The sequence below is a fragment of the Berkeleyomyces rouxiae genome (genome assembly GCF_048999995.1).
Source record: "Berkeleyomyces rouxiae strain 22BRR77 chromosome Unknown BrBRR77_ptg000008l, whole genome shotgun sequence".
NCBI lineage: Eukaryota > Fungi > Ascomycota > Sordariomycetes > Microascales > Ceratocystidaceae > Berkeleyomyces > Berkeleyomyces rouxiae.
The window spans coordinates 1,417,017-1,438,684 of NW_027396498.1; the positions used below are offsets into that span (position 1 = coordinate 1,417,017).

The window sequence follows — 21,668 nt, forward strand, 5'->3', positions numbered from 1 at the left end:
ATCGTGGATCTGCTCTTTTTTTCGAGGGTTTCTTTCATGGTCTCTCTCTGCTTATAGTTCCGTTCTTTCTTTCAGCAAAAGCACAAAGAACAAGGCCATACCCAGCCAATTCCCACGTCCGGCCATCTCTTCCGTCATTATCGCCCTTCCGGCTTTCTTCCACTCTGAAGCTAGGGTCATGGCTAGGGTTGGCACGCGCCCTTTCTCTCCGTCCCGTGCAAGAATTCCATGTTTACCTCGTCAGCCCAGCAAGCTTCGACTCTCGCACTCACCCATCGCCTGCTCCAAAACTTGCCCACGCTCCTGTCCGCCCGAGTCGGCTGCTGGTTCGGCCAATGTTGTTGTATGATTTATTGCCCACAGCCCGCCCGTTTTAACTGCCTGGACCTACGGCCTGCCGCTTATTCTGCCCGCCCCGTAGACCTCGCCCATCCGCCGTAAACCTCACCAGCGGCACTCGAGCTCTGGCCGCATCGGACGATACAAATATAGCTTAGGAGCCTCTCAACAACGCCCCTCTCGACTTTGCCACCGCTCCCTCGTCTCGGCTGCCTTGCGCACCTCTCCCGATCACCATCCTCCCCAGGCGTCCGGCCCTGCTTTGGCCATCATATTTTGGCCTCTCGATCGCCACAACCACCATCACCACCTGTCCTTGGCTGCTGCTGCCAGCGCCACGACTTGCTGCCGCCATGTCAGACCTTTCCGACCTTGACGACACCTTCAATAGCTTTGGCGACAGCTACGATACTTCCGACTTGGAAGCCCTGCTCGATGAAGAGGAAATGCAGGCCGCTGAATTCCGGGCACCAAACCCTGACGTCATAGATTTGACCGAGGAGCCCGATAGCCCCGTGCGACCCATACCCGCCCATCCAGTATTACTATTGCCGTCTATAAACGACCCCGTGCGGAATCCGCTGCCCAACCCGGCCCACGGCTACCACAGCCGCACGCCTCCTCGCCAGCCGAGAACTAGCGACTTTGAGCTGGCTGGCCCTCGCCGCCGCATCCCGAGACAAGCTCCTGGACACACCGGGGTTATCGACCTTACCTTGGAAGACTCCCCGCAGCAGACACGTCTCAGCCGATCCAATAACCAAGCAGTGGCTCCCCAGAATTATCGTTCCGAACCTCAACCCGAACCTGATTTGTGGATTGTCGGCGAAGCCCGCAACGTCAACCCACCACCCCATAGCCCCCGAAACTTCCATGGACAAGACACTAGTATGGGCTATACTAATGGCTTCAATATTGGCGCAACAGCTCGTCGCCTGCACGATGCAAACAACATTACCACCCGCTTCATGCGTTGGACGAGTCCCGCCCAGACATTTGGGAATCAGGTAGTCAGCATGTTCTTCGGCGAGCGAGCCCGCCCAATTCCCACCTTTGAAGAATTCACCCAGCAGTATAACCCGGCAGCCTTTGCGCCACCCCCCCGCGAGCCACCACCGCCGCAGCCGCAGCTCGAGACGCGCGAGGGCTTCACGCGGTCGACCGGCGAGGATCTTGAAATGGTGTGTCCTGCGTGTGACAACGCGCTCGAGTTTGATCCCAACGAGGACCGTGAAAGCGGACCTACCAGGAAACGCACCAAGAGAGACCAGGCAGAGCACTACTTCTGGGCCGTCAAAGCTTGTGGCCATGTAAGCAACACGCCGAATGGGCAGCCCTGCATGGCATTTGGACTAACTCGACTGATCTCTAGGTCTATTGTTATCACTGCTATGAAAATCGACGGTCCACTAAAAAGGACAAGGCACCGGCATTCAGACACTCCCAAGAAACTGGAACAAAGATTCTCTGTGCTGTGGAAAATTGTAAGAGCGAGGTCGGGAACAAGGGGGCGTGGATTGGACTTTTCATGTAAAACAACCACTTGTTGGAAGGGATAGATTTTTTGGGCCATGGGTTATGTTTTGGTCTGGCGTTAAAGGTTGTCATTCATTCACGATGCATTGGATGGAGTTGGGGCTTTGATACCACAAGAGACTGGCAATAATGTTTCCTTTTTTTGACAAACAATTGAACAAGATCATGGTTAGTTAGCGATCGCTCAAACAAGCCCATTGTAGCAATCAGTAGTTTCAACTAGTTGGCAAAACTGGTCTCCCGGCGCTCTATCCCGACATTCTCTTCTGTAAGCTACGAGAGCCCTCGATCCAACCAATTTATCTACACAACTAATTCTCCCCAGGGACGCTCTCTGAATCCTTCGCCCGGGGCTGGTGGTTGATAGCCATCGCCACCCGCATCCACCTCATCGTCCATCTGCAGCCCATATAGCGGAAACGAGGCAATAGCTGCAATGCCGCCCAGCAGACGAATGGCGTCGGCCTCGCCCACCGGCGTAAATATCACGTTGCAGCCCATCTGCCGCACTGACTCTGTTAGGTCGTTGATTTCAAAGCGCTTCTGTTGGTCTGCCTCGAAAAAGTGGCTGTTGGAAACAAACAGCGTGGCGCCTTTGCACAGCGCTCCCATCTCGGCAGCCTTTCGCACAAGCGAGTTGCCGTATATGGCGCGCAGATCATTGGCGCGAAGGTAGTCTTCCAGGAGCTTGGTCTGTGTTGAAATAGAGCCCGAGAGGGACTGAGCAAGACTGCCGCTCTGAAGAGCCTGGCGCAGGCCGTTGACCGTGCCCGACGGCGCTGTAGTAAGCACCATCTTGCGGCAGGCAGCGCCCAGGCCCGGGTAGCGCAGAGGGTCGTCGCGAGCCACGGTGGCGCAGTACTTGCGAAAGTCCTCGCCGGCAAAGGACGGCGACGCAATGACGATAGGCTCCTGCTCGAGCTGTGGGAATGTGGTGGAAATAGCCTTGAGAATCGAGCTGAAAAAGGCTTCAAACATGCGCGTCGTCTTTTTGCTGCTAAGAGTGTGGCGCGAGCGCTGGCTGCGCCCGACGCGCGTCCGCACAATGACGCGGTTTGGCGTCACGATGCACACGTACGCGAGGTTGTCCTGCATCACGACAGCGCGCAGGTGCTCGGGACGGTCCTCGTCGCAGGCAGACCGTAGGAAACGCATGTCCATGGCGTCAAAGCCCGGCCGGGCTTTCCAGATCGAGCATGGCGCACCCGGTCTGATGTGCAGTGTGTGGTGGCGGCCAAGGCTCACGTGCTTGTTTTCTGAGACGATGGTGCCCTTGACGGACAGCTGGGTGTCAGACTCAAGGTACTCGGTAGAAATCACTTCAATAACAAGCCAGAGCGTGATGCGTTCGGCCGGTCGGCCAGGCTTGGTCACAACGTTGCGTGTGGTCTGGCTCCTGAGGATATCCTTGGGTCTAATAATGGCCGAGAGATACCACTGATGGGTTCAATTATAGGGTCAGTAGTGGGAATACGGAAAGCCGAGGGCAACATGTACGCACAAGGTCCTCGGTGTCTTCAGGCAGCAAACTGAATCGCTGGCCGTCGTCAATCTCCTCGGGGTCAAGCTTGGGCAGGCCCGCTCCGCGTTTCGCTTTGCTTTCCCGCTTATCCTGGGCTTTTTGTTTCTTGACTTCGTCGGCTGTGATGATTTTCATCGTGGCGGCGGGTCCGGGCGTGGCGATAGTGGTGTCTGATATCTAGGACGAAGAAAACGGCTGGCAGCCAGCAAGCGAAGGATGGTTGGTGCGAGGAAGAGAATAAAGGAATGATTTCCTAGCGGCTCAAAATGGACGGAAAGCAGGCTTTTATATTTGTTGTCTGACATTCATCCAATCCACAAACGTCAGTCCTAGTCGAAAACGAAGAACAAGCCAAACCAAGTTCGCAACTTGATGTCGATGAAAGTGGGGCCTACTTCCACAAGGCGTTGCCCCACTTATCTAGCGCCGGCAGGACGTGACCGAAATGCAGTCGGCAATTGCCTGTTGCATACCCAGGGTGGGTACGGACCAATCATCTTGACGTAATTACCCAAGCATCACTGGTTAAAATGTGAGATGTTGATATTGCTGGACAAAACTATCAACCCAATGACAAAACATCACTTTTCCCGGTTCCATGAAACAAGATCACAACTGATGATTAACTAAAAAAACAAAAAAAACAAGTCACTTTTCCCTGTCCAAAATGCGCCGTCGTAGCCTTCATCCATCCTGCATTTCGCCCTGTCGACCCTCCTAAACACTAATGGTCTTGAACGCGTTAAACTGCTCGCCAGTCGCCAAAATGGTGCCGGGAATCTGCTTGTGCCAGTGCACCTCCTTGACATCAGCCAAGTAGTGCACAAACAGGAGCTGCGGCGGAATATCCTGCACGCCAGCCGTATCCTTGCTCTCCTCGTCGTCCAGCTCGACAGCCAGATCCCACAGCGTCACAGTCGAGTCGCCAGCAGCCACGGCCACAATGCTGTCGTCGGTAGGGTGCCACTCAATACTAGTCACCTGCTCCTTGTGGTAGTCGAAGCTGGCAATGGGCGCCGGCGCCGCGCCGGACGCCTTCCAGTTGCGCAGATCCCAGACGGCCCAGGCACCGTCGTCAGCACCGCTGGCCAGAAGATGCGTTGTCTGGCGCGACCACGAAATTACATTGACGTCGACGTTGCTGACTTGCACACTCAGCGCCGCCTTCTTGCTCTTGCTGCGGATATCCCAGATGCGGACCGTGCCGTCGGCCGACGCAGAGGCAAAAACCGACGCCTCTGACGGACTCCACTGCAGGTCTTCGACCGACGATGTGTGGCCGCGGAACGCCTTCTCGTGTGTCACGAACCGACCAGCGTCCGCAGTGCTGGTCAGGTAGATGAGGCCGTCGTTGTCTCCCGTCAGCAGCTTCGGCTCAGTCCCACTGTTGCTAGCCGTCCAGTCAATGGCATAACCCTCGCTGCGGTGAGTCTTGATAGTGTGCAGCGGCTTGTTGCTTTCAGCGTTGACCATGGCTCCAGGAGTGTCAAAGGCCGATAGGTGGCGCGTAATATCGTGAATGTAAACCTCGGCGCTTTCTGTCATGGCAGCCGATAGCGTGCGACCGTTGCTCTGGTGCACGCGCACACGGTTAGTAGTGCTGGACAGGGGAATGGCCTTGCTCTCTAGAATAGGATCCGAATCCTCAGCCTCGTCCTCGCCTTCGCTGTCTGAGTCGTCAGCCCGCTCCATCTTGCCAAGACCCGATAGCTTCATGACTAGTAGGCTGTTGTCGCCGGGCGACGACCGGTCGGCCTGGGTTCCGGCAACAGTGTACATTGTGGCAGGGTACACGCTCCGGTTGTCGCCAAGACTGTCGGGTACAATATCGAATGACAAACACGGCCACGGCGTCGACAGGCTGTGCAGCATGTCGTAGGTGCTCGGATCGGGAGCCAAAATCTGGCCGGGCTCCAGCTTTGTGCGGCCGACAATGAAGGTGTTTTGATCAACGTTCATGGCGTCCTCCTTTTCTTCGGCTTCGCGCTCGGCATCGGGCCTGCCATCGACACCAGCCTCCATAACCTCGTCTTCGCTTTCAAACTCATCCTCGAACTCATCCTCAAACTCGCCCATCTCGTTGTCGACTTCCATCTCCATGGCATCGGGCCGGCGGCGGTCCTTCAGGGCGGCATCATCGCCATCAGCTTGGCGTTTAGACATGATTCTGGCGTGGAAAGGGCAAATCTACCGGCGAGAAGAAAAAAACAAGAGCAAAAGGGTCAGCAGACGCTGAGAAGAAGAACAAAACAATGATATTGTATGACAGTTGCAGCCAGTATCACCGAAAATATTGGAGGGGCACTTTACCTGTATTCCAGGTCCCCAGAAAAAAATATTGCGATAAGAGACGAGATAAGATACGATAAGAAAAACGACAAAGACAACCCCGCTGAAGGTCTAGCAAAACCTCGGGTAATCTATGATGTCATGTGTCAGATCATTAACCCTTTCTCATCCTTGCGTTATAACCCCAAAGGGTCCATGCCAAGCCCAGTCAATGCTATACCTGCGTCAAATAACGCCATTCAACGGTGTTCGGCGATGGGCGTACGAGCAGCCATTAAATCAAGAATACCGCGCTGGATTTCTAAGCAGCTAGGAGATGTCTTTCAGGGACAGCTACAGCAATCCGAGTCTGGAGTGCATTTGTAAGACACAACCAACTAGAGAAGTGAAGGTGGAATTTGGACAGCCGTATGCGGCCGGAGCTACCCCACCTTTGCTGCCCCACCGTAAAGCCGAGCCATCTCGCTCGCCTTTTTAGTCTGGCGAATTTCTTCTTCTCTTTTCCACGTGCCGATTGACACACCAACCACCACACTTCTCTCGACCTCTTCGCCCTGCGTCTCTCGTCTTCCAAGCTCTTCCTACATTCTTCTTTTTTTTCCCCTTACTCTCTCCGCCAGCTTATTACTCGCCCCCTCATCATGTCTCTCCGCACCGTCAGCACCGTTGCCGAATTCCAGGCTCTCCTGAAGTCCCACAAGTATGTCGTCGCCGACTTCTGGGCTCCGTGGTGCGCGCCGTGCAAGGCTATCGCCCCGCTCTTCCAGACGCTGTCATCGGCCAACGCCATGCCCGACAAGCTGACCTTTGCCAAGATCGACATTGACGAGGTCGGCGAGCTGGCCCAGGAGTACGGTGTCAGCAGCATCCCCACCTTCATGGTCTTCGAGAACGGCGCGCCGGCCGACTCTATGAAGGGCGCTGTGCCCTCGCAGCTCCAGGATCTGGTCAAGAAGGCCAACGCCAAGGCCACCGCCGAGCCTGCTGCCGAGCCTGCTGCCGAGCCTGCTGCCAAGCCTGCTGCCGAGCTGTAAAGTCACTCCTCCACAACACAGCTAGATAGACCGGTCCGCCTACGCAACTATTACAAAGCACATCTGCCCACAACTCAGCCATCCTCCAGGGCAACCACTACTCGCAGAGTACATGATAATTGCCATTCTTGGTGAGGTCCTTTGCTGCATCGCCAACCTGGGCTTCCGCTGCTCGGCTACTCAGTCTGGTTCCTGCCGCAATTGGAACTATTTGGGTCAGTGGTTTTCCATGTATGAATAGACGAGTTAATGCCAGAATGCGGCCGAGATGCGTATTCAAACTTCTTCCTGCAGCCCTTCCTTTATATGCAAGGCACATATGCGCCATGAACTGTGAATATGTGATAACTATGTAAAGACAATAACTAAATAATCCCCAAAACGCCCAAAACTATAGATACAAATCCCTAGATCATGGCCGTGATATGATGTCGTTATACTAGTTGCTGTGTATATACATAATGAATGCCATGATTATTTCCCTCACTAAAACCTCTGATTTTCCGACACCAACATTCCACAACCGCTGCATAATAGCCGTGGCCTGCCGCCAATTTTACGCATGTAGAAATCACAGCGTCCACAACCCGCACAAGACGATCCTAGTGTCTCATTGCCGTCTGTCTCGTCGTTGTCATGTTGAAGTGCTGTATTGCTACCGGCAACGGTAATGGCTGGCACTATAGTTGGGCTGCCGCTGTGCGCACTTTGAGGCCTTGGTTCAAGCACCAGCGGTACCAGATCGTGAGTTTTGCTAGTCCTGGCGCCCATAACACTATCAGTAAAAGTCCGGGGACCAACACTATGACGACGGCGAGCGCGGGCTTTCGGTGAAAGCAAATGCACGTTGCTGAGCGTTGGAGTTGTGCCTGGTATGTTGGTGTCGGAAAGGTTATCTTCGTCAAATGAAGGCCTCTGAACTCCCACTGTCGGTGTAGGAGGTGTCGGCGAGCGTGTGTCCTCGACTGAAGGAGCGCCTTCATCATGCCCATCAACATGTGAGACGCCCTCAGTCTCAGTAGAGGCATTGGTGGGTTCTGTGCCGTTGTTCTTGGCATTTCCATTTCCAATTGCTGCCATAGCTGCTGCAGCTACTGAAGAAATGATAGGCCCTTGCCGACCTCGCCATCGACTGAAAAACGATTCAATGAAACCCTCTTGTGGATCATTCCTTTTGTCCTTGGTATCGATGTTGTCTGTTGACGCTAGCTCTGATGAGGTAAGCTCTGAGGTAGGTATACCCCCTTGCTGACTTGAGGGACTGTCATCAATTGCATTTTCATATTGCTGGGCCTTCTCAGAGCTAGGCGGTGTAAGAACCTGCGCTTGGCCCATGTGATCCAAGTTGGTTGGTGTACGAGGAGGTTCGGCGCCATGTGCTGCTGCAGTTGAGTTAATGGCATCCGGGCTGTCTAGAACGCCGTATCTCCAGGAATCGATGATATCCGAATTCAACTGTGGCGACTTGCCTGCCGATCCATCTCCAGCCGTAGCCACTCCGCCACCGGCTGCAGCTGCCGCAGAACCAAGGTGTGAGATTGAGCCCCGACGAGAATAGGGTGTACTACTACCAAAACTTGTGCGGGTCATGATACTTCCAGTACGCGTCAATGTCGAAAGACGGTGTGATGATAGATTCTCGTGGCGGCGTTTGGCGGCTGCACAATCTTGGCGCCACACTCGTATTATACCAGATTTATCGCTGGTAACAATAATATTTCCATCATTGTGTGCGGAGCGGGCAATATAGGCCGGGGATTCTTCTGGCTTCATCATTCTTGTAGAAGTTGCCTGAGATAGCGATGTCTGACTGGCCGAAGCCTCTTCTCTACTAATGAGTCTGATAGGCGGCGGATTGCATAGATCGTAGATAGGATCGTCAGATGAACCTACCAGGCGCCGTGTGCTGGTCGGTGCAAACATGGCAACGGTGACAATGTCATCGTGGGCCTCAAAGTACTCGAGGGGGCGTTTATCTTTGGCATCACCGTCATTTAAGCTGGTAGGCCATATGAACACTTTTTTGTCTTCGCTGCCGCAAATAACAAACTGTCCATCGTCACTGAGGCGTGAATGTATTTGGCTGGAAACATTCTCGTGACCTTTCAACTTAATATCTAACGACTTATCCCGCAAGTTGTATTGTCGGATTCGAGAGTCATTCGAAGTAATAAGGACTTTAACCTCACCGTCACGGTAGCTTGGTGTCTCCAACGTCTCAATTCCCGTGATTTTGCTACCCTTGGCGTTCCGGCCACGGGATGAGCGCACATGTATTTCCTTTTGTAAATTCAACCCTTCTGTTTCGAAGAACATGCATAGTCCATGAAGCATACCAGCAATTGATGTCTGGCCATCGGGGGAGAAGGCGACCGCAGTGATCATGTCTGGGACGGTGGCGGAGAAGGCAACGGCTTTGTCGGGGATGCTCCATAGTCTCAAAATGGAATCAAGAGATCCTGCGAGGAAGAAGCGGTCATCGCGTGGGTGAAAGGCAATAGAAGTGACAAAGTCGCGATGTTGGAACACGCACAAATTGTTGGGGAAATCCATATGCCACAGTCGAACTGTCTTGTCCATGGATGAAGATAGTAAGAACCCATTTTTGCTCCAGGTCAAGTCTAATACTTCGCCCTCGTGACCGGAAAACTCGCGGGCAGGCTTTGACATGAAGACGGGCGCGCGTAATCTTTCTCCGTTGGAGGGATCCGGAGTAGTGTCTTCTTCGTTATCCCGGTCGTCGGGATTTGCCAACACAGCATACACACGCACGATACCATCTTGTCCAGCTGCAGCAAGATATTTTCCATCTTGACTGAACTCCATACACCACACAGCACCATCATGCGATGTTAACTCGGGACGGGCAGGTTTTACTGGAGCACCCGAAACCGTGGCGCCAGATTTCATTGCAGAGACGGTGTTGGAGCCTCTTGGTTCTCTAGCAGCTTTAAGGTTTGCAGCTGCGTCACGGGCTGTCGATAGCTCTTGTGCAAGAAATAAGTTGCTAAACTCCTTGTTTCGTTTGCAGTTGGACTTGATACGCTGGTACTTGACAGGTTCCTTGTGGTGGGGGATAAACCCACTTGCATCTGGAGACATAAGAATTCGAGCGCCATCTAGGCGGTGATCCCCAGAGTCAGATGTTTCGCCATCGCCAACAGAGTCTTCTTTACGGCGAAGTCCGATCATGCTAAGGCGGTTGAAGAAGGACGATGAGCGTCTAAAGAAAAGAAGTTTAAATGCGTCAGTTTAAAAAAACAAGCAGACATATGGAGCGGGTTGTCAATATAAAGAAAGAGCGGTGGGCATGAACAAAATAGAATCAAAAAGTAAAATAAAACATCAAAAAGACAATCACCGTAGCAGTGAAGGAGGAACATGAAGTGATGGAACACTCACTTTTTCTCTCTCGACGTTTCTGAAAATACAACGTTTGGCCCCAGTGCTGCAGCGGGAATGCTGCCGCCTCCAAAGACTTGGGAGCGAGTTGTTGAATCTGGGTCGGATGCAAATTCGAGACTGGGGTGTTCGGAGCGGACGGAATTTCGACTGAGGCGGCTGGCGTGTGAACGAGAGACGGACTTGGAACTGGAGGCCGATGTGGCGTGGGAGATGGGGTGATTGCGTGAGTGTGAAGTAGAGCTTGAATAAGTTTGAGAGTGTATGTGCGGGTGCGGGTGTGAATGGTCGTTTGTTGAAGTCCGTTGTAGGATGTGCTATTCAGACAATATAGCATTAGTGATCAAGCTCGAGTGAAAGGCGGGATGGATGCAGGAGAGCCATGGCGATTGGATCTGGACATAGCAAGGGGTGCCCTTATTTTTCCTTGACTCTTGTTTTCTTGGCTCCCATTTCTCGGGTAGGCTGTAGGCTGTAGGCAGTTTGATTTTGTTTCTGCCTAGCTTGCCAGTGACCCTGGGCTGGTGGTGTGGGTGGTAGCTATGGGATAAACAGAAAGTATTCTGCCGCCTAATGGCTCAAAGCCCTGGGTTTGCTTGCTCCCACATTAACGAGAGAAACAAAACCGAGTTTAGGCTGTAGCGACGAGAGGAGCAACTTGACCATGGAGGCATGTACTAACTCCTGGGAACTAACTACACAATGTGTGCTAGCTGCAACCAGTTATACTCGTATAGTTACTTGCAGTCTGATTGGTGTAGGGATGAGGAACCGATTTCAGTGTTTCCAGAGTTCAGAGGAACAAAAAAGACCAACTCGTTTGCCAAGATGATGTGCCAAGAGGGGAAAGGAAGGAAAATCAGGAACAGGCAGCGAGACGTCAGTAGAAAAAGAGAGAAAGTCGTCGACTTACTTCAGATAGTGGATCGAGGCTACTGTTAGTCGGAGCCCTTACAATGAGAGCGGCTGGTGCATTTACAGTTACACCTGTACTAGCATCAGCACCAGCACCAACGCCTTGCGCAACATTTTTGTTCCCTGCACCCGCGCCGGCGTCTGCAATTGTAACGGTAGAGGCGCTTTTGCTATGTGATTTACTCATCACCACGGTGTTGGAGCGCCCAAGACCGCTCTGTGATGGACGCCCTTGCTCTTGCTCCTTTGCGCCAGATCGGAGTGCCAGAGAATTTGCGCCAATATTACCCCGAGCTGACATTTGGGCTTGAGACAACAAATCTCCTGGCCCGAGGGATCGGGGGCGGCGCCGAGAAGAAGCAGGTCGAGGAGATGATACGGCGGCGTCGGGGTTTGTGGGATACGCGGGAGAGGATCCCGCGGCAGCGGTGGTGGAATTTGCTGCAGGGGACGATGGTTGGCGTGTGTGAGAAATGGATATAGAGCCGGGGGCTCTCCGGTGATGATGGCTATGACTCAACTCGTTTGTTTGGAGTTGGTAGCCCGGTTGCAGTTGGCGACTCTGTTGAGGGGTGTTTTCACTCTCACCCCTCACCTGTGCAAGCGGAAGCTTTCCATTAGCCATCATTTTTCCATGACATCCGGAGCCCCTGTCGCAGCTGAAATTCTCGTCCGAGAGGTTGTGTGAAAGTCACACTAATATTTATCAGCAAAAAAAAAGAAAGAAAAAAAACTAACAGTCCGACGTATACACGATTTCAAGGTTTGAAGCGACGGCGACAATAGTGTCCAGAGAAGACGGATGAACTGTAGAGTGCGGTTTGTCTCAAGACAGAACGAGCAAAAAAAGCATGAGTATGAGAGGACAAACTGGGGTGTAAAGGGCAAGATTAGGAGGGCATTACTAAACCAGCCAGACCTCTGACCTAGACCCAGCACCAAGAACAAACTGGGCACCTGGTACACAGGCCAACAACTGCCAGGGAGAGAAAGAGACAACTGAGAGAAGAGGCCCGTGAAAGCACTACTGAGATGAGATATGACAAAGCTTCCAGAAGCTCCAAAAGCAGGAGATCCGAGCAGCTCGGCTTAACACATGCCACTTACCAATCCAGATATTCAATGGCTTGTATATGCTTCTACACAACCAACCGAGATTCAGCCATAGGCTTGACCCGACAGTATCATGTAGTTATTAGATAATAAGGACAGAGTGAATCAACTTTTGAAAAAAAAAAAAAAAAATGAAATGAGACAGAAATGAGGGAGTAATCGGAGAATGGAAAATACGACGAGGATGTAGTTGTGTAGAAAGCAGCCGAAGGCACAAGACCAAAACCGGCCGGCTGGTGGCGACAACCCTCTAACATGTGTATGTATGTACTTGTATAGTTAACTAATTATATATACATAGTTATGTAAGAGAGTCAAGATAAGACCAAGATTCCCGGTGTCTATGTACGTCTAGCCGTCTCGCTGACCCCAGGTAATACTTTTGAGTAGTCCATCAGACCGCTCATGTCACCCTGCAATAAGTAATGTCGTCGGATTGATAGATTGATGACGAGGGAATCCCCACTAGAGACGGAGTTTTGTCAAAATGCACCGAGAATTCAAGTTTGGGGGCTGTATCGGGATTCATGTGTCTCGCCGATCTCCTGTTGTGATTTTTTTTATCGTTTCTCTCTTCTTCTCGATCTTGCGTTATCCTCTTGTCCAAAATCGTTCGAGCAGAACATGCTCAATCGAGGCCTAAAATTCCAACGAGGTCTCGCCTCCTCGTTATGCAAGGATTGGCACATTGCGTAGGTGAAGCAACAAGCGAAATCAAGCATGTTTTCGGATAGGAGTCATGCTGAACACTGAAGAACAGAGGATGGCGAGTTTGTTGGTTTTCAATACAAAAAGAAGCAAAAAAACCTACCGGGATTAGCAAGGATGATCCAAGGGGAAAAAAAGAACATAAAACGTTGAAGAGGAGCAAGAAGCACCGTCCAGAAGCGGACTTGAGGTGCATGTCAAAGAAAAGCAAATATCCAATTACTACACAAGCCCTCTCTTTCTTGTGAAACTAGACTTTAGGGCTTCGTTTTGCTTTGCCGATGACTTTTGAGTTGTGTGCGCTTGTTATTGAGCCGATGTTTATCAGTCGTGATGGAAGGGACAATGACAGAATGGTAATTGCAAACGCATGTATTCACCACACAATGGGATTGATGGGAGGTTAGCAAACTAGTTGCCTATACCAAGGAGGCAGTTACCGACTTTCAGCCTTTCCTAGACTTCCTATTTTGGTGCCCAAGTAACTAGAAATTAAGCACAACAATGAAGGTACAATATAGTAACTAACTACGTGCACTCATACGTATGCTTTGTGACTATTTGCACTTGGACTTGTAGGTTAATGCTTCTCTGAAGCCGATACAACATCAGACTGATTGAGAAGAGCAAAGAGGAAAAGCTTGAAACAGCGTTGCTTGCAGACAATAATTTCTGCTTTTGTTGCTATATTTATCATTTTTAGTTCGTATGGGCTTGTTGTATGAACCAGTATTAAGGTTTGACCATCTGATATTGCCCAGGTAATTTCCGCCGATTCCGTTTCAAAAAAAATGAAAATGAAAATGAAAGCGTTACAAATTAGTGGATTTGGTTCCTGGACCCTAACAACCCTAATCATTGTGAATGTCGCACGAAGTTCAATAGCAACGTTGGTAGTGACGCAGTGTTGCTAACCGGCTCATATGGTGAATCAATAGTTGTACCATATTCTACGTTCTAGCGTTTCAACTTGCCTCTGCCTCGAACAGGCTCTGACACCGTGCGACCACTCATCTTATCCAACAGCGCTGCCCGAACTTTGGCTGCTTCGGGATCTCTGTATTCTACCTGTGTCGCGGGCGGTGGCCGATCTAGTTCTTCGCGCTCAGAAATAGTTTCAAACTTGCCTGTATTCTTTTCAGCTTCACTTTCATGGTTGCTGTTGACTGACCCAATTGAGGCCAATGACGTGGTGCTCAAATTACGTCCAAAAACGCGGCGGTCGCGCTTCTTGGGTACGCTACTTGACGATTCGCGAGTGGCGGTTGAGGATTCATTGGAAATCGCAATGTGGTTATCGAGGAGATTGAGTAACTGAGCAGATAGTGCTTTGCGTTCTTGATCTGTAGAATTCTCGGGCGCAATGGAGGCTTTTGTGGTTGCGCTTTTAACCGGGAGTGAGTCCTTTGGCATGGCATTCGAGGCGGAAATCCCAGTCGTTGCTTTGGGTTCTGATGCAGAATTATGGTTTTCTAGTTGGGGCAATGAATTGGATGAAGCTTTGAGAAATTCTGTTTGAGCTTCTGGTTGGTTGTCAAGGGGATTTTGATCTTGCACTGAGTGCTGTTCTATACCGAAACCAGCATCGTTTTCTTCTTCCTCTGCTTCATTATCAAGAGCAGCTTGAAGAAAAGACACTGTAGCCTTTGCGGTATCCTTAGACACAGTGGTTGGCTTGATTCCTATATTCGAAAGGCTTTGGGCAGATTCCGAGTTGCTCTTTTTCAGTACCAGCCCTGGAGTCAGCTTGTCATCGTGTATGAATGCTGACGCATCAAAGCTGCGCGAAGGCAAAGCCTTGAAGCTGGGCTTATGATTAGAGGCTTTGGAAGCATCTGCTTCTCTGGACTTGGAGCTGATTCTTTTGCCGAACTCTGCACTACTGGTGGTAGTTTCTGACCTGCTCCTATGCAAAGAATCGTGGCTTTTGCGGGGCTGAAGTGAGCCGGCTCTCTGCTCCAACTCGTGGAACTTAAACTCCGTCAACGAAGCCTTGGTGCCAGATGAGACACAAGCCCAGAGCCACTCGGCTGATACAATGGGGATACGGTTTACAATAGCGCTCTCAAGTTTCTCTTTGCGAGCGCCTTGCAAAGAGCGAAGGACGAGTAGGGAACATTGTGTGTTGAAAAACTCGCTGACTTTACCGCCAAGCTGTTCAACAGTTTTACTGATATGATGCAAATCAATGCCTGTGAAGCCTGACATGTGAATTCGTAGGCCTAAAAAGTCCGGTATTGGAAAGGTTTTGAAAGGCCTTCCAACAACATTTTGTGTGGGATCCAGAAGAGTTTTATGGAATAGACACTTCTCGACAAAGAATTCAGTGACAATGTGTATTGTGGCCATGGCACCGTCGTCGAGATTTTGAATTTTGCTCCATTGCATATTTTGAGGGACAAGGATAAAGCGTTTGTTGCTGCAGGGCAGAGCTTGGGCTTCGTCTGAAGAGCTACAGATGGTGCCGCCTCTACTAGATACCGCCTGGCGAGCTACCCTAAGTTTTTTCTGTTCAAAGCCGTGGATGTAGAAGTTGCAGCCCGAAAATATCGACGTGCCATCAGACAACACAGTCGGCTGCGGAGCCACAGGGACTATGGGAGTCGGTATCGCGGCGGTATGCACCGCCCGGGGTTCGGGTTCTTCAGTAAAGCCATCTGAAGGTTTGGAGGCAGCAGAGTTGGTAGAATCCGCGGGCTTTATACCACCAAGAATAGAGTTCCACACAGAAGCATGTTGTGAGCCCAACTTCATGCTGGCAGTTTTACGTAGCTTTCTAAGCTTCGTTTCGGTGCCTTGTGAGTCGACTGTAGGTCTCTTGCGCTTAACATTTTCACGTGGGACATAGGCACCAACTCCTTGCTTTTCGGGTGGGAGCAGCGGACTGAAGCAGCTTTCCTCGAGAATCATGCCACGTTCAATGGATTGTATGAGCCATGATACTGAGACGGTGTATAGCCCCCAAGATATTGCTGCATCATACTTGCGCCCAGTAGGCTTTGAAACAATCAAGTGCGTAGCGGCCTTGGTGAGTTCACCTGTGTAGATGCCGCCGTTGTTCTCAATGAGCTTGCGTAGCCGGACACGTTCCTGGCCTGTAAGAGCGAATGGTGGTCAGTATAGTACAAGAGGCTCCTTGGAGCAGAGAGACTCACTGTCCTCAATTCCTGTCAGGCATACACGGAGCTGCCCACGCTCTGTCACTATTGGCTGGCCATCGTCTGTATTGATAGTGACTCCATTTGTTTCTAGAGGGAGGAGCTGGTACTGCTTCTCCAGAGTTGGAAAATCAAACTGATCGGCACGCCACGCATCTCTGACGGCGTTGATCCAGGCAGGATCCATGGCTTTGACATCCGGGCGTGCACGTGCAACATGGCGGTACTTGGGTGTGTCGTACTTTCCGACGAGGAGATGGGTGACGTCGGGAGTCAGGTCGTATATATGTTCGCCACCAAGCTGTTTTACCGCGAGAGCAATGGTTTCCTACAGATAGCGTGTTAGCTGGGTAGGTTGGAGGCAGAGGCGGAGGCGGAGATGGATGCATGGAGCTTGCAAGAAGACTGGGGGCGCACTCTTTCACAGACTGGCAGACTTGTGCAGCAGATGGTGACACCAGTCAATGGGCTGGTCGAGTCGGATTCGTTGACATCATTGCTGGCGTCGGCATTAGACATTGTCGGTGCCGCAGGAAGCAGGTAGGGGAAAAGAGGAGAGGAGCCGCGAGGTAGATGGGTTGGCGATTGGGGCAGAAGAGGCTCTCGGAACGGTATGGTTGGCCGTGATTAGGTTGGGCAGCATGGATAAAGGCGAAGGTGGTGAGGCCGAGAACGAAGAAGCAAGCATCACGATAGCAACGGATATTGACAAAAAACAAGCTTCCGATAACTCGACGCATAGTTAGCATGTTTTTTTAAAGTGGTTTTTGACGCGCTGCAAGACGCGTTGGCTGCATGGTCCGGTCGCTGAAAAACGCTCGCACGGTCTTTGGCGGTGGTCGAGGTCCATAAAGGCGCTGGAGGGCACAGTGCCTACCATGTGCAGTACTGTCCTGCGGCTTGTGGCTAAATGGCAACTCTGACGACGTCAGGGCCCCACTCTGTTGTATTGTGCTGAGTTTCCAGCCTTGTCACCTCACAGCTGATTTGGCTTAGGAGGGGTACGGCCAGTTTTGTTTCGTCTCTGTTGCACATTCGAATAACATTTGGACACTGCGCGTGTGCCATTTTCTCTTGTTTATATCCCGATTCTATTTTGTTTGCCGGTCGCGAATCTCGAAACGCCCTGTTCCGCCGGCGCCAATCTCCCTCTTCAGCGTCATTTTCACGTTTCCCTGTACCGAGCCAACACCGCCGTAGACCGGCACCACATTCCAGGCTACGGGGCTGTCAGTGTCCCACGATCTTGTGTCTTTCTATCTTAATATATACAATCCTCTCGCCATGCCGTCCTCGGCGGCGGTGCGGTCCATGACCAGCCAGTTCCAGATGATGACGGGGGACTCGGAGAGGACAGCTACCAGGGTATGTGTGTCTCTTATGCATAGGGCGGTCAGGCTGGGATGGTGAAACAGGCAAAGGAGTTGATTGGCATGGTCATATTAACGGGAAAATTGCAGTTTTTAAAAGCGGCGAACTACAACATGAACGAAGCCATGAAAGCGTGAGTCTGCTCCTGTATTGTGCTTGAATGCGATAGCCTGTGATCGCTGGCCAACGAAGCCGGGATGTGACATCGTGGGGCCGAAGGGGCTGCCGAGATTCTGGGGTCGTAAAGCCACACAGTCACAGTGGCGCAGCCACGGCGACAGTGCTACCCGATTCTTGTGCTTGATTGCTGCTACCAGTGTAGTAGCCTCGGGTGATATTAATATCATGGACGAATGACTCGGCAGCCACTTTGGTAGTCTCGCCAACGGCTCTAGTGGCCTGTTAGCAATAGGCTAGTGCGGTGCGGTGCGTGCAGATAGAGGTAGAAGTAGAAGGGGGCAGCTGTCTCTTGAGATCATCCGGCTCCATCTGCGCAAAACTGCCATTATGGTTTTCATTTATTGAATCTCTTTGGCCGTCCTGTGTCTTGTATCCTTCTCCTAGGCTGGCCCTCTTTTGTTTCAGCAACTGACCCTCGCCTTCTGTGTGGTTTCTTCGCCCCCATCCCCATCCCTTGCCCTCTCTTTGCTGCCATGCCTTCACATGTGGATGAAGGCCGGTGTTATACTTCGTCGGCCTTGGTCTCAGCTTTAGCCTTTGAATTAAACCCCGACGTCACTGTAGTCACGAGACTCTGCTCTCTTCTGGAGCCCGAAACTTGTAACTAACGGGGTTGTTCATCACTAGCTATGTGGCCGCCAACAGCAAGTACTCAGTCGAAGTACCTCTAAACCAGATCTTTGACAGTCTTCGGGGCAAATCTGATCCCAAAGACTCTATTGGCATTGAATCTTCCATGAATTACTTGACTGAAACTCTCTGCGTGAACCTGGAAAATGCCGAGATGTTTGTGGCGTTGGAAGCTGTGCGCGCACCTTCGATTGGCCAAATCACACGCCAGAGCTTTGTTGACGGTTGGATGGCAAAAAAGTGAGTAGTCTGCCTGTATCTGGCTCATTCATGAGGAAGTGCCTCTACTAACAGTTACTAGTGTTCCTGTTGACAACAAGGCCCACGCAGCCTGTATTAGAGACTGCACTGCCGCGCTATCCCGCGATTCCGCATACTTTAAGACAGTATACCGCTACGCCTTTGTTGTAGGCAAGGAGCCGGATCAAAAGTCTCTCAGTCTGGAAAACGCCGCCATTTACTGGACCATGCTTTTCACAGCACCCGGCTGGGAATGGAAGACGTCTAGGCACAACTGGCTTGACCTGTGGCTAGAGTATCTCAAGGAGCACTACTCAAGACCCGTCAACAAGGACATGTGGAACCAGACGCTGGAATTTGCCCGCAGGGCTGTCGAGGACGAGACGCTCTCGTTTTGGAGTGAGGATGGCGCTTGGCCTGGTGTTATTGACGACTTTGTTGCGTGGTTCTATGAGAAGTTTGAAGACCCACGCAAGAAGGGGGACTATGAGGAAGATGAAGGATCGGACTAGATGGCCAACACCATTTAGCTGTAGCTGGAGCGTCAATGATACCATAGGAAAGTTTAAATCAAGCTGAAGAACAACAAGTTAATTGCCAAGGTGTAGTAGTTGAGGTATCTGTATGTATGTATGTAGGTACATACATCCTTGAACCTAAAACGTCACATGGATGAGACACGCCATATTTGCATCGCCATATGCTAGCAGCAAAGAAGATCAAGGCAAAAAGAAACATGGTAACTAGTTAAAACAATAAAAAACAACAAGTACAGTCATGATATAATACAGATCGAAAGACATGTACGGCGGTGTACAAGATAGACCTCGCTTGCACTTTTCCGCCGCTACACCTCCCTATTTGAACACCTTCTATTCTTCCTCTTCTCTTCTTCTGCGGTTCTCTTTCATTGCTGCTCTTTGCCGCTATTGCCCCCAACACTCCATATTTAGGCCTATCTATTGTTTCCAGTTGATTGGGCCGTATTTGACGAGGCTGCTCAGTTTTCCATCGCCGAGTTTTACATGGCCTGACCGCACAACTCGTGGATCCAAGTGCATGTTGTTGCGAATGGCCTCGTGCACGCTCGTCGACGAGTCGTAGCGCATGACAAAGTAGTGGCCCTGGCGGTGCTGGATCTGGTGACGCACAATCGGGTTTGGCAGGTCGTACACGCCCCAATTAGCGACGGAGCGCACGACACCGCCGCCGTTGAGAATGATTTGGCCGACGGCTAGGGCGATTCTAATGGCGGGGTTGATAGAAGTGGTGGTTAACGATATGGACGCCATAAAGCAAGGGGCTCGTAGAAAGCGCGCGTATTTGGGTTAGGCTGTATTGATTCAGCCGGCATTGGGATCGGAGTCGGAGTCGGGGTCGGTCGTGTCGTGGGTGACAAACCGAGGACGCGGAGGCCGAAAACTTACTCTTTGACCTCGGCAAGCTTGCCGGGTCGCACCTGCGGAATGGTTAGTATGCAGAAATAAGACTTTTGCCATAATAAAATAGGGTATATCCTTACAATTCCAACCATCTCATAAAGCATCTTGTCGGCGCGGGTGGTCGTCTGTCTCTTGAACGCGGCTGGGAGGTCGGGACGGGGCGCATCGCACCGCAAGAAAGATGCGGATGGAAAAGTCGCTGGGGTCCACTATTTCTGCCACGTGACTTTGTGTGACGGTATTTTGTGAACCCCGGTGTGTGCATAGTAGTGACCCCGCTATTCTGGAGCTCACCAGACCCTGTCCCCAGACCCTGACCCCAGACAAAGCCGAATGTCTTGTTGGTCTGTCAGCTATTGGCCAATAGAAGACGAGACGTAGTGAGAGCTCCATGAGCGAGCGCTCTTACTCTGGGCGAGTGCATCTTTTGGCTTGGTCCAATGGTTTTGGTTCTTGCATGTTTTTTTCCGCTTCAGATTTCGACCTGCAGCGTTTCATTCTCCCTCGCAAAAAAAACCGTCCATGAGCTTCCTTCAAACAGCCAGAGCTCTGCGGTTGTCGAGGCATGTCGGCCGGGTCACTCTTCAGCTACCGGCAGGAGCGCTTCGGAAGCTGAGCTCCACCGAGAGCCTGGATATAACGAGGGCGCGGCAGTTCTGCGAATCAAGAATAAGGTCAGTCTGGAGGGCAGCTCTTCCAGTCCCCCTCCCACACACTACATAATATCGCCAACATTCAACTCTAATTTCTGTCGCTCCTCGCAGTCACCAAGATCGGGATGCAAACCTCATTCGCCGCTTCATTCCCCGTCCGGCCCAGGACATGTACCTTGCCCTGCGTGCTCTCAATCTCGAACTCGTCCGCCTGCCCGAAATTGCACACACACCCGAGCTGCGCACTCTCCGTGCTGTTTTTTGGCAGGATGTTATCGAACAAACATTTGCCGGCAAGCCGCCCCGTGAGCCTGTGTGTGTCTTGCTACGACACGCCTTGGACTCTCTGCGAGACCGCGATCCCGACGCTTCCCTAGCGACCCTCCGGTTTTGGACAAGTCGTTTGGTGAAGATGCGTCGTCGGTACATGGACAATCGCCCGTTTGTCAACATCGCAGCGCTAGAGGAGTATGCCGAACATACGTACTCAAGTATCATGTACGCTACGTTGGCCGCTGCTGGAGTTCAAAGCACCGTCGCAGATCATCTCGCTAGCCACGCGGGCAAAGCATGCGGCATTGTTGCTGTGCTCAGGGGTGTTCCAGTTCTTGCAGCGCCGCAAAAGACCCAAGGTGGCGCAAAACGAAAAGAGCCCGTTCTGCTTCTGCCGTTGGATGTTTTGGCGGCGCATGGAGTACGTGAGGAAGAAGTTTATAGATTAGGCCCGCAGGCCGATGGGTTCCGCGATGCAATATTCGAGGTGGCTACGAGAGCAAACGATCATTTTCTCACGGCGCGCGAGATGCTAGGCAATCTCAAGCAAGGGAAAGACGCCGGCCATGATTTTGAGCATGGCAATGAGGAAGGCCATGCCCATGAGGCTCTGGACCCGTCACAAGAGTGGCAGGCAATCCAACGAAGTTTTGGGGTATTTATAGAGGCAGTCCCAGCGGGCGAGTATCTCGCTATGCTGGAGAAGGTTGACTTTGATCCGTTCCAAGTGACAGCAAGCTGGAAGATGGCATGGCGAGTCTGGCGGTCGTTGTCCAACGAGACAATCTAGGTGGCTCGCCTTAGGGTTATGTACAATAGAGGGTTTAAGGGGAGCAAAATGATCATGTGATGGCGCGTAAAGT

At 51.6% G+C, this 21,668-nt stretch overlaps 9 protein-coding genes across 9 annotated transcripts; 4 read left to right on the plus strand and 5 right to left on the minus strand.

The window, feature by feature from the left end:
• Window positions 1-692: 692 nt before the first annotated feature.
• Window positions 693-1,873, plus strand: BROUX77_006543 (uncharacterized protein; the record flags this gene model as incomplete). The annotated part of the gene is made up of 2 exons (XM_073751539.1): window positions 693-1,649; window positions 1,712-1,873. 2 exons carry the CDS (start codon window positions 693-695, stop codon window positions 1,871-1,873), a joined length of 1,119 nt encoding a protein of 372 aa, XP_073603612.1.
• A 305-nt stretch (window positions 1,874-2,178) lies between these two features.
• BROUX77_006544 (uncharacterized protein) lies at window positions 2,179-3,532 on the minus strand (the record flags this gene model as incomplete). The annotated part of the gene is made up of 2 exons (XM_073751540.1): window positions 2,179-3,312; window positions 3,377-3,532. 2 exons carry the CDS (start codon window positions 3,530-3,532, stop codon window positions 2,179-2,181), a joined length of 1,290 nt encoding a protein of 429 aa, XP_073603613.1.
• Window positions 3,533-4,114: 582 nt separating this feature from the next.
• Window positions 4,115-5,560, minus strand: BROUX77_006545 (uncharacterized protein; the record flags this gene model as incomplete). Its single annotated transcript, XM_073751541.1, has 1 exon — window positions 4,115-5,560. The coding sequence occupies one exon, from the start codon at window positions 5,558-5,560 to the stop codon at window positions 4,115-4,117; it is 1,446 nt and encodes a 481-aa protein (XP_073603614.1).
• A 767-nt stretch (window positions 5,561-6,327) lies between these two features.
• Window positions 6,328-6,720, plus strand: BROUX77_006546 (uncharacterized protein; the record flags this gene model as incomplete). The annotated part of the gene is made up of 1 exon (XM_073751543.1): window positions 6,328-6,720. The coding sequence occupies one exon, from the start codon at window positions 6,328-6,330 to the stop codon at window positions 6,718-6,720; it is 393 nt and encodes a 130-aa protein (XP_073603615.1).
• A 486-nt stretch (window positions 6,721-7,206) lies between these two features.
• Window positions 7,207-11,338, minus strand: BROUX77_006547 (uncharacterized protein; the record flags this gene model as incomplete). Its single annotated transcript, XM_073751544.1, has 3 exons — window positions 7,207-9,943; window positions 10,123-10,439; window positions 11,036-11,338. The coding sequence occupies 3 exons, from the start codon at window positions 11,336-11,338 to the stop codon at window positions 7,207-7,209; spliced, it is 3,357 nt and encodes a 1,118-aa protein (XP_073603616.1).
• A 2,477-nt stretch (window positions 11,339-13,815) lies between these two features.
• BROUX77_006548 (uncharacterized protein) lies at window positions 13,816-16,535 on the minus strand (the record flags this gene model as incomplete). Its single annotated transcript, XM_073751545.1, has 3 exons — window positions 13,816-15,953; window positions 16,014-16,344; window positions 16,434-16,535. 3 exons carry the CDS (start codon window positions 16,533-16,535, stop codon window positions 13,816-13,818), a joined length of 2,571 nt encoding a protein of 856 aa, XP_073603617.1.
• A 765-nt stretch (window positions 16,536-17,300) lies between these two features.
• On the plus strand, window positions 17,301-18,949 carry BROUX77_006549 (uncharacterized protein; the record flags this gene model as incomplete). The annotated part of the gene is made up of 4 exons (XM_073751546.1): window positions 17,301-17,381; window positions 17,477-17,520; window positions 18,195-18,437; window positions 18,499-18,949. 4 exons carry the CDS (start codon window positions 17,301-17,303, stop codon window positions 18,947-18,949), a joined length of 819 nt encoding a protein of 272 aa, XP_073603618.1.
• A 447-nt stretch (window positions 18,950-19,396) lies between these two features.
• Window positions 19,397-19,983, minus strand: BROUX77_006550 (uncharacterized protein; the record flags this gene model as incomplete). Its single annotated transcript, XM_073751547.1, has 3 exons — window positions 19,397-19,682; window positions 19,865-19,896; window positions 19,960-19,983. The coding sequence occupies 3 exons, from the start codon at window positions 19,981-19,983 to the stop codon at window positions 19,397-19,399; spliced, it is 342 nt and encodes a 113-aa protein (XP_073603619.1).
• A 718-nt stretch (window positions 19,984-20,701) lies between these two features.
• Window positions 20,702-21,595, plus strand: BROUX77_006551 (uncharacterized protein; the record flags this gene model as incomplete). Its single annotated transcript, XM_073751548.1, has 1 exon — window positions 20,702-21,595. The coding sequence occupies one exon, from the start codon at window positions 20,702-20,704 to the stop codon at window positions 21,593-21,595; it is 894 nt and encodes a 297-aa protein (XP_073603620.1).
• Between the last annotated feature and the right edge of the window lie 73 nt (window positions 21,596-21,668).